Genomic DNA, 15,000 nt, shown 5'->3' on the forward strand with positions numbered 1-15,000 from the left:
AGACACAAAGGTGCCTCGGGATTTGGTGCATATTCAATTGAGTGAAACGCTTTCTACGTCACTTTCTGGCAACATGCGATGTTGTTGCGAAATTTGCAAAGAGCGATAAGCGGTCGGGTACCGTCGCCGCAAAGTGGTCGTTTCCGATCGTCATTGAGTTAGACGATCTAATAATTTGGCAGTTTTACGTACAAAACTAGAAAGCAAGGAAGGTGAGTTTAAAAATGACGCTTTTCTACTTCAGGCTTCATTGGGAAGAACCGACAATGTACCAGCGTTAGGTAGATGAAACCAGTTTTGGGTGGTTACGAGAAAGCACTCGCTACTCCCGCTGCACGTGGTTTGTAATCAATACGTAGCGTCGGTATCCTTTTCCTTGGTCGTCTACGAATTGTTAGCTAACCTTGTCTGTAACTCCTTTCCCTATGAGACAAAGACCAGTAATAAAATAAGGCAACGGGTGTGATGTTATACACATGACCTGCAGGATCTTTCACCTCTAATGAATGTTCTTAATCTAGAGTTAGAAAAGATTGAAATAAGGAAAGTGTGTTTGTTTTTATTGTTATGTACGGGGAGGTAGGTCTTGAGTGAGTGGAATCGAAAAATAAACATCTTAGTTTCTATATAACTGAAGTACCGTTTGATGTACATTAATAAATAATATATCATTAAAGTATAATCAACGTCATATTAAAATAAGTGATTGCTGAAGACCTAATGATTTACCTGCGTAGAAAAGTATTTGCTAAACGGTATCTGTGCGAACCATATATTTTTTGCTTTAAGTAATTTTCTTATCAGAATTATTAAATCAAAGGTTTATACGTTATTTTTCCTTTACTGTAAAATTTCTTCTGATTTGTGATTACTTACGATTACAAAATCCTTACTCGAATGATAGTAGCAGCAAGAATAATAGTGCCATTAATGCTTGAGCAATACCGAGCGCAACGAGATGAAACTATGTTGTCTGGCTTCAACTTCATAATTCAGGGTATCTATCTTCTTTTGGGTTGCTAATTTCGTAAACAAATAAACTTCTCACTGAATACACACACACACACATACACATACACACACACACACACACATATATACACATACATATATGTATGTATGTATATGTGTAGCTTTGCGCGCGCGCGCGCGCGTGTGTGTGTGTGTGTGTGTGTGCAATTTCTTATCAGTTTGATATTATATCTATACATTACTTATAGGTAATGATCTAACTTGGAATTCGTAAAAAAATGGAATAAACTGCCGTCTGCTAAGAAGTTTATTGATAACAATAAGACCATCTGGATCACCACCAGTTGAACAATCTTTCCTCTCACCTGAACCTCAAAGAGTCAAAGGCTCTTGTCACACGCATCGATTTTTCGCCGTCCGCCGTGCACGGTGTGACGTCACAATAAATCACACATATTTCTAAACAGCTATGTTTCAAATGCATCGGCTTGATGTCGATCCCCGTTAACAGGAAAGAGTCGTTTCATTTTTAAAATGGCACATCAGCTATTCCAGTAGTATATTAGACAGCAAAATCACGCAGGAAAAAATAATTTCATCGGAAACTTATTATGCATTTACGTATGTGAAGTTGAATTAATTTCGGGGTTAATCTCACTTTCATACTGGCCTTGTTTAAGTTTCGTAACAGTTTAGTTATATTGATATTTAGGGAGGGATGTTGTCTTTATTAAAAAAAAAAAAAAAAAAAAAAAAAAAAAAAAAAAAAAAAAAATATATATATATATATATATATATATATATATATATATATGTGTGTGTGTATATATATATATATATATATATATATATATATCAGAACTACCTAAGCTGAATTTCCAATATTAAGAATATAGACTAAAAAATGTATGAAAGGAAAATGTATGTTTATGTTGTGCAAAAGTGAAATTAGCTATAAAGCAATGATATTGAAGGGAATACTCATGTACAATTATAAACCTGACAGAAAATAACGTTTTGATGATTCCCCATGTATCACCTGCCAGAAAAGGGACAGTTGCATAGCTAGATTCAAATAAGTTGTGCTCTCTCTCTCTCTCTCTCTCTCTCTCTCTCTCTCTCTCTCTCTCTCTCTCTCTCTCTCTCTCTCTCTCTCTCTCTCTCTCTCTCTCTCTCTCTCTCTCTCTCTCTCTCTCTCTCTCTCTCTCTCTCTCTCTCTCTCTCTCTCTCTCTCTCTCTCTCTCTCTCTCTCTCTCTCTCTCTCTCTCTAAGACCAAGCATATTTGCTATAGTGTCTAAATCAGATTCTGGGAAATTATAAAAAAAATATGAACTTCTCCTACGGAAAAAGGCAGACATGCTTCCTTTGTCATTTTATTCATTTTTTTCTCCGAAGCAATAAGGACATCCGGATCAAGTCGTTTAATTTGTTTAATTTGGATTGATTACCCACGGATTTGAGTAGAAGAGGCTGTTATTAATTGAACTTTATAACACCCTCAGCGAGTTAAGGCTGTCACAGCAGAGGTTCGGAGACTTTTAAAGAGGATTGAATACTAAGGTCTTCGGTCGTCTATTTTTGGTATTAACAAATATGTTAAATTGGTGTTCAGTGCAAAAAAAAAAAGTAGCCTATGAAATGACGGCATATTATGAAGTGCTTGTTATCCACTAAATTAGTTTAAAAGGGATAATGAATAAAGAGGTACAATCTAATGTAATTTTCATCCATCAAAACCCACGGCTGAACTAGCGATTGTCTCATTATCTAGAATTAAAGTTCCCAAGGATAATGGTTGTAACGAGGCCTCATTGTGAACTTGGAAATACCCCACCCTTATCACTAATTGATGGGGTTATATTAGCCCTAACGAGAATCAATCGCTCTGGCAAAGATCCCCGTTATTTTGGGGATGCCGAGGCAGTGACCTTTCGGGACATGTGTCTTTTCTGCGTCTTGGTTTCTGTCTCTGACCCTTTCCTCCCGCCTCTATCCCTCTAGGAGTTCCAGTCCATACTGGCGTGTGTCTGTGTTTCTGTGCAGATATTTGTTTTATTTCTTTTTCTCTCATTCTATCTCTCTCGCTCTCTTTCTCTCTCTCTCTCTCTCTCTCTCTCTCTCTCTCTCTCTCTCTCTCTCTCTCTCTCTCTCTCTCTCTCTCTCTCTCTCTCTCTCTCTCTCTCTCTCTCTCGTTTCCCTCGGGAGTAGAATATATCTTTAAAAAGTAATCAGGATAGTTTTATAACATTATATTACAGTTAATGCACATAATATGGTTTAACGTTACCAAATTATGGCATATCAATTAAGTATGATCAAGAAAAGGAAATGTAATTACAATGCAATCATCTATAGATAATGCCTTGTGTTATTCAAAAAATATAAAATCTACTCAAAGATGAAATGCTGAGATTCTTTCAAATAGGACACACCATGTAGTCCACAAGTACATTCCATTTCATACGAAATAATTAATGGGAAAACGAAAGTCAACAGCACACAAATTTGTTTAATATATACACAAACTACAATGAAAAAGAAAAACACCTCCAACAAATTTTAAAGAAATTTTCTTGACCCACATCTATGGCGATCATCCATTTTGCGCCTACATCAATATGAAAATTCAGAATCTATCATGCCTGATTCTGAGAGCAAAGCTTATGTCTTTTCCTGCTTGACGGCTTTATTCTTTGTTGTGGTTGTAGAACCCTTGGCCAGACTTGATGCCCAGTTTTCCTTCTTCGACCAACTTGGCAAGGACTTTTGGGTACCTGTACATCGGCTCATCCGGGTAGTCTCTCATCCAACCTGGGGACACGCGCAGAATGATCAGTTACAAAAGAACGTGTATTCTGATAAATGATGTTTCAAACGTATATTGGTATAAACGAAAAAGTTGTTGAATTCTGAAAGTGACCAATGATAAAATTATAACTTTTCAAAGGAGTAGGGAAACTTTGGTAAACAGTTATAAAAAATCTGTTGTTTATCATGCTGTATCCAACCTCAAATAAAAGTTAATGTTGCATAATTTAGGCACCTCCACACTTTACGATTGATTATTTTTCAAACTCACGTATAAGATTATTTAGATGGAATGATTGTCGTGTAATGTGATATTAACAGATTATAACTCCATCAGCGGAATGTTGTATCTCTGCCACTATGGAGTAGGAACAAGCATGAGCAATGGATAACAATAATAAGGATGACTTCGAGGATAAGAGTTCGAGTGTCTATTTACTAATGATGCATTATGCAAATGATGCGTAAGAGGGCATATAATATTCCATAATATTCTCGAAATATTGCAAACTAGTGGCGCAAAGACGTGACGTGTGTTTCTTGTTTATTGAGCTTTGGAATAAGTTATCTAATGACCAAATAATTCATGGGAAAACATAAATGGAAAATACATGTATTGCGTGAATAAAAAAATATCAGTTTTTTAGCTGAAATGATCGCGATGTTTACCAAGACCTAATAACCTCAAGAACGTAATATCGTCTTGCTACATAAATCGTTTACACCCCATTCACAACAATAAATTTGTCTGTCTCGATCTACTTTCCTTATGCAGCTCTTTTCGCGCATGTGAAGCAATGTTACAAAATGTCACGTATCTACACAGGCTATATGTAAAGTTGATTATTTGGGAATTTGTTTATGATGAGTATTACAGTTTACTCTGCAAAAAGTACGCAAAAACTTATATCTGTAGTAATAAGAAATAGAAACTGATCAAAACTTCTAAATCAATAAACAAAACGAAAGAGCAACACTTTCAATTCATTCTAGCTTTAATATAAGAACGGGAACTTACCATCGCCAATAAACTTGAGGGTGTCGAGACCAACATAGTCGCTCAACTCAAGTGGGCCCATAGGATAGCCGGTCCCAAGTTTCATCGCTATGTCGATGTCCTCTTTGAAGGCGTCACCTGGTGCAGTAAAAAGTTTAGCTTTTCATTATATTTTACAATCATTTGTACTATACCACTGAATTCTGTGTGACTTAGATGAAGCCTTTGTCGTCAAAGAAAGTCAAGTATCAAAGGAACGAAGGATGGCTGAGAAACATTATTCCGTACCTCGCTCAACCATGGCCATGGCCTCGAACAGGTAAGGAACCAGGAGATGGTTCACAACGAAGCCTGGAGTGTCCTTGCACTGGATGCTCACTTTGCCCATGTTCTTTCCCCACTCTTTCATGGCCTCGAAGGTAGCATTGCTCGTCTCAGGAATACGAATGATCTAGGGGAAACGTTTAAGGATTTAGCTATGGTGTCCTTTCTTTTTTTTTTTTTTCTTTTTTTAAATAAAACTACTATTTCTATTTATCTTTAATTTTTGAATTCTCGTGAAATCCAGTAAGTGAAACATGTCTTATTAACAATAACGGAATATTTGAAATAACTAAATTGGATAAAATAGGAGTGTTTCATAAGGTTCTGCTTGTTCGCATGACAATACCAATATAACTACTACACACACAAGCACATACCATACCTCAAACAAGAGAATTCATATTTTCTGGGCCTTGGACATAGTGTGTATGACCAGTTTCTTATACAAAATGTCAAATTTTAGAAATGCACAGAACAAGTATATTTTTACCAACGAAAATATTTTTTGCACACATTTTATGGTTTTGTGTGTTTAGGCAAAATGTTATACAACCTCTCTTCAGCAATTTTCATTATTTTCGAACGCAAGTACCTATGCTTGACGGTACCTAATTGCAGTGGAGAGAGATGATTCGCTTTCCAAAAAAGTATCACCTCTCTCAGGTCAGAAATGAAAGACGAAACGTTGAACTTATCAAGGAGACAATACATAATTATGCCGAAGCATTTGCACAGAATCCACTGCTGGAAGATGAGTGAATTCGCAGGCAAAAAATGTCGCGATTCCCTTATTAAGTTATTATTAATAATATTGATTTGTTTAGAATAATATTGATTTTATTTATAATGGTGGCAGATGGGGTTTATTGTGGATCTTCTTTAGTTTCGGCTCGTAAAAGTGCACATGCCCATGCTGTATGTAGTAAATATACATTACGTATAATATATACAAGGGGTTTGGGGTTTGGGGTAGGCGAATGAGTTGGCGTGTTCGTGCATGTATTCAATATCTAATAATTGAAACATCTGCGTCACCAACAGAATAATTAGTATAGATATGCAACGACCTTTCTTCCCATATTATCGCTATCCAACACTTTTACGTAATCATTTGAAAATACAACAGATTTCTCGTACTGGGATTGCAAATAATTATGTATCTCAGATTTATATTTGAATCTTACCTACTTAATTATATTCCGCCACTTACTACCTATTATATCCGTGTACATTCTACGTCATGTCATACAACACTGCAATGAAGAGGGAAAACAATTTCAGTAGTGAATGGATACACAAAGAAATACAGAACAAAGATTTTTTTCTATAAGTTGTTTTTCAGATTTGCAAGGGCAATGTTTTATACATTCAACAAGATAGTTTTGTAGGATGATTGCCTGCATTTTTACTGTTAATCTCCGATATTTACAATTAAGTATGGAAACATAAGGTACATTATGTTACATTATATTGGAAACAATGATCGTGGAGAAAGATTTGGAGTGAATTCTACAATTTCTTTGTATTGATTTAACGCTATCTTCTTCGCGGTTTTGAAATGCAGTTCTCAGTAAACTAATCATAAACTACAAGTTTTATAAAAAAGTAGTAAAACCACATAACTAAAAAGTTGACGTTTGGATAAAAGAAGACACTGGACACAAAATATTTTTTAATTTTTAAAAGTACAAATACAGTATTAACAATATTGCATTGATGTGCATATAGATCTTAAAAGTGAAGAAAAAAAAAATATTTGTTCTTTACAAATTCATGACTATTAGTATTGCATTAAATAGGCTGAACATATTCCCTCTTCAATCTTCTAGGTATCTTCAAAATAGGCTTCAATCCTTGGTTCCTCTCATCACAATACCATTTAGGAATCTTGGGTGTAGTAAGTTTTTTCTTTATTTCTTGTAACTGTAAAATCCTTCACCTGACTTTACACCAAGCTTGCCATCAGCAACCATCTTGTTCAACATTTCAGATGGCTGGAAGAGTGGGTTATCTGGATATTCCTTTGCCCAACCTAAAAAAGAAAAGTCAACTGTAAGGGTTTCCAAGCACAAATAAAATAAGATTTTTTTTTTTTATAAATCAAATTTGGCTTACAAATTTATTGCACTTCTAAGCATCATCTACTCCTTTATCAGTCTTGGCATATTACCAAGCACAACTGCCAACAACACTGCCCGAGAGTGACAATTCATGGTGTTCCTATCTTTTGACAAAATCTCATTCATAATAAAAGTAAAATTCAAAACTCAAACATCATATTCCAAGGTTGGATAATCATCAGAGGTGTGTTCATTAGGTTGCTCAATTCACTACCACTAAGTCTCATACCAAATGAGATCCCTCCTCACAATTCCTACCCAAGGACTATCAAGAGACTTCATCCAACACCAACAGCACGCTATCAAATTGCACTGGGTGGGATAATACTTCAATTGCAAGCTTTTCTTATTATGAAGGAGATCCAATATGAAATTGTAGAACACCTATATTTTGCTTCATATTTTATAAAAAGCATAATTTGCAGCAAGAAAAAAATATATGCAAAACCCATAATGTAAGTAAATGTACCATCAATTTCTGCTTTTCTGTTAATTCTCAACTGCAAACAAAAGCCAAAATATTACATCCCATCAGTTTAAGTCTAACTGAAATGGTTGTTCTATACACAGAACCATAATAAACTAGAGAAATGCCATCATTATTTTCAAACACCATATACCATGTAGTTTGATATTGTACCCTGATGACCACGTGGGGTCAAATATCTGCATTGCAATGCACAAGTTCTTCCTTGTTTTCTCTTCTTTATTTTCATTGCACAGGGATTTTTAGACAACGAATTTGTCTACCAGTATGTAAAGCTTTGCTCTACCGATTCTCTGTGCATCATGTATATCATTCAGAGCAAGTACCATACATGCTACATGTCAACCTATGTAACAACCTATAATTTATATAGCAGTAATAGAAGGGCACTATTAACCCATTGTGGACAGGTGTCATGATATACAAGACACAAGAGCTTTGGCCTGATGACGGGCGTCATGAAATACATGATGTTTGGGGATTTTGGATCACTGTGCTATTTTATTGTGTTATGAGTAAGAAGTGATGACAATTGTAGTCGTAATTACTATAAATACCATAATATTGAGCAAACCCAACTTCCAAAACCTAGATGGCACAACTTTCTTCTAGTACCAGAGAGAGCCTTGAATGGCATCCATCCACAGTCACTAGCAAGCATTATCTTTATAGAGTAATGATACATAGCAAGTTGAAGACCTCTTGCTCTAAAGTACCACGGATGATGGATGTGTAGGCAGAATTAGAAGAGAAACTTGACTCAACCATGACCAGTGTCTAAAATGTGCTCCTGTGCCAATAGGGATGCCTTTTACTGTGGCACTCAGTCATAAGTACAGGTTTCCTTCCTCTTCCCTACCTCTTCATGTTATCTTCATTGTAGATGGTTATACATTTTGCATTCGTTCATGACTACACAAATACAAAAAAATAAAGTTGCTTTTTTTGTCCACCTATAAAACAGCAAAACTTCTACGAGCTAATATGGATCCTATACTACAATTTAAGTAAAGCTCCGAAATAAAACCCATCCTGGAGACTGGGCAAGCTAATCTGTCCCCCATCCACAATGGTTTAATAAGGTCTTATCCCCCCTTCCTCTCCCGCATCCCTGTAAAAAAAAAACTATTAAGCCCCCTCTAGCCACAGCCATATGTCAGGTGCATAATCACACAGCATGCCAGCCATACAAAAAGCCATGATGTGGTATCACATCACTTGCAGCAAGTGCTACCACCACATGCTATGTTAACGAGTTAATAACAATAATAGGAACTAAAGGCATTATATTTCTTTCACTAGAATATCAGCAACAAAAATTTCTGTCATATCTATATAGAAGAATCCTAATTGGATGAGAGACAAAGACTGACCACCTATATGTAAAGGATAATCTATAAGCTATTAAACTCTCCATTCAATGCTTGAGGCTGCTACATTCCAATGTAAATTAAAAATAAGTTCCTTCCCAGTATATGTCCTTTATGCCAATAACAAGTCATACATATTCAACCGATTCCAAGTACCATGTAATAATCTTGATTCCCGAGGTATTTTGTGCCACTTACATGAGCACACCAAAGACTGGTATCAACTGTATTACACACTATTGGAACAATGCAAGATAAGGATAAGCCAGATATGTGGAGTAGATACTACACTCTGGCTTTGGCCTCTATGGTGAGCCCAGACAGCTTGGACGGGGCTCAATTTGCTGACCATGAGAATGCAAGGGGCCAGTGCGCTACCACTTTACTAGCCTGATGGCTAACAATGTAAGGCAAGCACACTTGATTTTGTTAGATGACAATTCTACTAACTGCTTTTTTTCTTTTTTCTTTTTTTTTTACTATGAAAAAACTTTTCAAGGTAACTATCAAGCCTACAACTTCCTTCCATGTTATTGTGTTAGCAAAATACCATTTAACAAAATCTAATCCAACCTTCCAAGACAGGCCAAACCTTAAAGATGTTCAGCCAGGGCTGGGCATTGCAAGATGTTGTGTTTATCATTTTCTAAACTCATGGCATGATATACGAGTCTAATTAAAATATATTAGGAAAGCATTTGGTACAATTCATTAGCTACATTACTGAATGAATAACTTAATTGTATTTTGAACAAAAAAAGCAGTACAAAAGCTTAAACAACAACATTAAGTCATGAATGAAACCATTATTAAAACAATGTTGCACAGCCTGCCATCTATCCTGTACTTACCATCAATAATGAACTTTCCAGTGTCAAGACCAACATAATCCATGAGCTCAAATGGCCCCATGGGGTAGCCAGCACCAAGCTTCATTGCTACATCAATATCTCTCGCACTTGCATCTCCTGCAATAAACAACAAATGTAAGAATAATACCTTTTCATAAAATAATTATATATCATCCAAAAATTCAATTTTCTGAAAACCTAAGACTAAATTCTACTCAAGAGTTTTGAGGTTGCAAATACTCTGCCAAGAATTCAGGGCAACACTGAATTATTTCAATTGGCAAATAATTGAGAGCATACTTATAAAAGATTAATGAAAATACTTTCTTTGAATCTTGAACCTGACCACTCTGCAAATAGAGTGTGTGTGCCATATATGCATTAAATACAAATAAAAAAAAACATCAATCAAGTCGTTTTACCTCTCTCGAGCATCCTAACAGATTCAAACATATAAGGCACCAGCAAGCGGTTGACAATGAAACCAGGCGTGTCCTTGCATTCCACAGTCACTTTGCCCATGTTCTTTCCCCACACACACATGGCTTCGTAAGTGGCCTGAGAAGTTTCTGGGATCCGTACCACCTGGAAAAAACAGTAGATTAAAATCTGGATATTTAAAATTCAGGTAGACTATATCAAATTATCTAGCAATTTCATCAAGATCTTAAGAAGGTTGAAAATTATTCAACGGCAAACCTACCAACAATATTTTCCTTCTTATTCTTATTCTTAATTCATATGAATTAAATATCCCTGTGATACTACATAGTTTGAAGTATTCTTTTATTCTTTTTTTTTTCTTCTACAAATGTCTGTTCTTGTATCATGACTTTCATTTACAAGTACTGATAACTATATAAGAGCCTATACCATTAAGCACTTTTAATTATTTTCATGTATCCATCACTTTTGCAACGGGCCCTTCCCTTTTTTTTAAAGGATACATTTATTATAACTGGAAATAGTAATTGTTACCAAGTACAAGGAATTCATTGTGTAATTCCATTTCATTTGAATTACTTACACAAACTTTTTTTTATCATGAATATTTCTCAATAATTCTTCCTCTAAGATAAGCCTGAAATCTAAGCCTATACCTTATCAAACCACAACTTCGATGTCAGTTTGGAGATATTTACCAATGTTCACATTAATATTTTACCTAAATTTGGTAAAATAACTTACTTAATATTTTTAGAATATGACTAATATGGATGCCAAGTCTTGCAAATCCACATTAAAATCATTAAAGCTGATCTTTTATAATTATTGACCTCTGACCTTTTTATTGTTAGTTCAGGGGTGTAGGGCAAGCTCCAAGATATTACAATCATGCCACATACAAATTCAATTCTAATCACACCACTACTTCATATATATCTAAAACAAACCAAGAGAAAATAGTGTACAAAAAATAATAAAAATGTCCTCACCTCATATTCTCTACAGCTTCAAACTCTTCATTAGGTGCAAGAGGAAAATCTCATCATGCCATCAAAACTGCCCTTGTGCATGCAAAGTTATGTTCACGCAGCCAGTTCCACAATGAATGTAGACCATCAAACTGGTTCAACAGTTTCTCAATGAAGTTAGATATAGCAAAAGTGTGTCCATTTATATGTGCATACATATACATATGTAAATATGATGTAAATATCACATGTACATTAATTGTTTAAAAGCAAGATTAATAATGTGAAAAAAAAAATTCATTTGGATGTTCAATCTCTTACAAGAAGAAATATCCAATTATATAACCACAGATAATGCCAGACACTGGACAGGATGACAAACAGATATTCTGTGATAAATGAATAGTAGAACAACCAAATAGAATAGTTCTATGAACAAGTTTCAGCAATGCTGATAGACTTGTCCCAGCTCAAGTAATTGAACCAACTTTTTCATCAACTTGCTGTGGAACAGACTAAATTATGAAAAAAAAAAAAAAATTATGGTGTTTCTTACCTAGACAGCTTCCTTGTGTTTCTCTGACTTTACCAATGATAAAAGAATAACTAAACAATATCTAATTACATAGTCTTTACCAAGAGTAAACCAAACCTAAATCACTCAATTATTAATAACCACATGCACAAAAGCAATAATCCTACACAACAAAAACCCCTCATGATCCAACACAAAGTTTGCCATACCTCCAAGAGCTTCATCACGGGTACAGGATTGAAGAAATGAAGGCCTCCAAATCGGTCCTTCCTATTTGTAACCTCAGCAATTTTCCCAATAGGAAGAGATGAGGTATTGGATGCAAAAATGGTATGCTCTGGAGCAGCCTGAAAAAGTTGCATTATTTTAAGACCACTAACTTATAACATATCTGAACTGATGTAGGTACACCATATTGTGTAGTGTACTTCACAAAAATGTTCTTAATAGATTTAAGGTAAACTAACCTCATCTAGTTCCTTGAACAACTTCTGCTTGACACCAATGTTCTCCACAATTGCCTCCACAACCAAGTCAGCCGAGCCCACAGAGGAAATGGCATCCGTGGAGGTGCTCAGGCGGGCAACTGCCTCTGAGATGAACTTGTTTGCTTCACCTTCATCTCCACTGAATTTCTTTTTGGCAACTCTCTGAATAGATGCAGCAATTCTCTTTTCAGCCTTGTCCACAGCTGCCTTATCAATATCGACCATGGTTACTGTGTGGCCAGTCTGCGCTGCCACCTGACAAGAAATGGTAAACATAACGATTAACATTTCCCAAGTGAATGCAGGTAATCCTTTACCCCATCTATTTCAATTTCAAAGATTCTTTTGAGAAAAAAAAATATATATTCAATAACCAGTATAGACTTGTAAAATGTCACAAATTATTTTCAAAAATATATGCTAAGTCTATAAATAAGTAATCTATACACTCTATTTATGAAAAATTACCTAATATTTATATAACAAGTCAAAAAAGATTATACAATATGCAAGACTGAAAAAAATGCTCGTAAATCACTAAAATTTAATAACCTGAATATATAAAGATTGAAAGTGTCCAATACAATAAATTCAATTGGCCTTTTGTGAAATATTCTGAAATAACAGAAACATGGATAAAAGAAAGCAAACTTCTACATTGGAAATAGCGGTTATTAGTTTTAGGATAATAATTCCTTTCTTTGGGGAAAGGACTCAAAAGCAGGAGAGCTATCTAAAAGTTATATACAAACTCATATACAAAGAGACAAAGAAAATTGGGTAAATTTTCCGAATAACGCCGCGTCGCTAAATACCACAAAAGTGGTATTGATGGATTCCTCTCAACCTCTACTATTCATATATAGTGAAATTAATGAGCGTTTGTACCCCTGAAGCCCACAATCTGGGTCCCGATAGTAGGGGAGGGCATGAAGTAGATCAGGGAAATTGCGGGGTAAAATATGAATTCCGGCCATATTTCGTATGCAAAATCTTAACCAATTACCTACCTAACTTTGCTTAGGTTTGAAGTTTGCCCTAGCCAAGGGGGGGCTTTGCCCCCCCTGGACCCCCCCCCCCCTTTTTAAGGCACTTCGTGCTACCTCGTGCTACTTCGGTATCACGAAAACCTTAACCCAACTACCTACCTCCCTTTCCCTAGTTTTGAAGTCAGCCTTTGCGAAGAGGGAGCTATTCCCCCCTGTGGATCTACCCTAATCAGGGCACTTCGTGATACTTATGATGCGTAATTAGTCCTGTAGATGAAAATGCCGCGACACGGATAACCCTCACACTGCGCCATGATGACAGCAACTGAGTCTTCGTCTCATATATTCCTCAGGATAGGAAACTAGGACCGATGATGACGCGACCACTCAATAGAGGGCACTATAATTATACTGTAAATAATGGGGAATATTGCGCCATCTGTTGAGAGAACATAACAGCACATGCAGGTAATTCCTTGGGGGTTTCCAGTCCACAGCTTGCTACTATCCGTAAATACGTAAACACAGCCATGTTTGAATTTCAGGGCGAGGATGGTGGACTCGGGATATCTTGCCCAAGGTATGTTGCACGAAGTGCCCTAAAAAGGGGGGGCGAAGCCCCCCTTTGGCTAGGGATTAATTCAAAACTAGGCAAAGTTAGGTAGGTCATTGGGTTAAGATTTTGCAAGCGAAATATGCCCCGAAGTAGGACGAGGTAGCACGAAGTGCCTTTAAAAAAGAGACCCAGATTGTGGGCTTCAGGGGTGCAAGCGCTCATTAATTTCACTATATATGAATAGTAGAGGTTGAGAGGAATCCATCGATACCACTTTTGTGGTATTTCGTAACGCGGCGTTATTCGGAAAATTTACCGAAAATTGTTACAGTAAGGCACTATACATGTGGTTTATGAACTGAAAAACTTTTTTCATTTCACTTGGGAATCTTGCAGCACCCACTGGCATCCCTGGGCTGTGGCACTCGGTTTGATAACCACGGCTCTCTCCATTATTCAAGAAATGACATAAACCTAGTCTATAATTCATTATTCATATTATGCCTTGCATTTTCTTGTCAGTCAATCAGATTCCAAAAACCGTGATAACTGATATGGTTATCAGCCTCTTGTTTATAAATGTGATGATGTTTGTTGCTGTGTCATTATGACATTTGCGGTTTCCTGACGATGTATGAACAGGAAGTTGTAGAAGATGCAAGTATATAAAAACTAACAAAGCTTCGTCCCTTTCCTCATACTTTGACTTGTATATTCTAGTTTTGCATAGCAACACTTGCATCAAATAATCTTGCCTGGCCTAACCACATGAAAAGTAAAGCTTCATTCAGTACCATTCGTCATTTCCCTATCAATTATGGCCCTGCAAGACCCATTCATAAAAAACAAAATCCATTCTATCATGTTCTCCCCTCCAAACACAAAATCAAACCAACATTAGTGCGACTTCATTAATGAGAATCATTCTCGGTTTCGCCGCCCCGCACCGCACAACCGGCTGGCAAATTCCGCCTTAGAATTAACTTAACATAAACCACATTTCTTTACCTGAGCGATTCCAGCGCCCATCAGGCCACTCCCGATGACGGTGACATTCTTAATAGCTGCTGCCATTCTGGCCGAGTTG

At 36.2% G+C, this 15,000-nt stretch overlaps 1 protein-coding gene across 2 annotated transcripts in view; it reads right to left on the minus strand.

Annotated features, from left to right (window-relative positions):
• Nucleotides 1-3,468: 3,468 nt before the first annotated feature.
• LOC122253026 (hydroxyacyl-coenzyme A dehydrogenase, mitochondrial) overlaps nucleotides 3,469-15,000 on the minus strand; it is an 11,650-nt gene continuing 118 nt past the window's right edge. The window contains exons 1-6 of one of the 2 annotated variants that reach the window (XM_043015781.2): nucleotides 14,922-15,000; nucleotides 12,348-12,623; nucleotides 12,090-12,227; nucleotides 5,067-5,229; nucleotides 4,800-4,916; nucleotides 3,469-3,784 (exon numbers count right to left, since the gene is read on the minus strand). The exon at nucleotides 14,922-15,000 is cut by the window's right edge and continues 118 nt beyond it. In XM_043015781.2, coding sequence (XP_042871715.2) covers nucleotides 3,660-3,784; nucleotides 4,800-4,916; nucleotides 5,067-5,229; nucleotides 12,090-12,227; nucleotides 12,348-12,623; nucleotides 14,922-15,000 — 898 coding nt within the window. In that variant the 3' untranslated portion in view covers nucleotides 3,469-3,659. Of the gene's footprint in view, nucleotides 3,785-4,799; nucleotides 4,917-5,066; nucleotides 5,230-6,759; nucleotides 7,135-9,930; nucleotides 10,048-10,352; nucleotides 10,516-12,089; nucleotides 12,228-12,347; nucleotides 12,624-14,921 lie in introns of those variants that run through there. The other variant, XM_043015782.2, reaches the window with a different exon arrangement.

The sequence above is a fragment of the Penaeus japonicus genome, unplaced genomic scaffold (genome assembly GCF_977035675.1).
Source record: "Penaeus japonicus unplaced genomic scaffold, GWHDUDI00000001_assembly GWHDUDI00000001, whole genome shotgun sequence".
NCBI classification, from domain to species: Eukaryota; Metazoa; Arthropoda; class Malacostraca; order Decapoda; family Penaeidae; genus Penaeus; species Penaeus japonicus.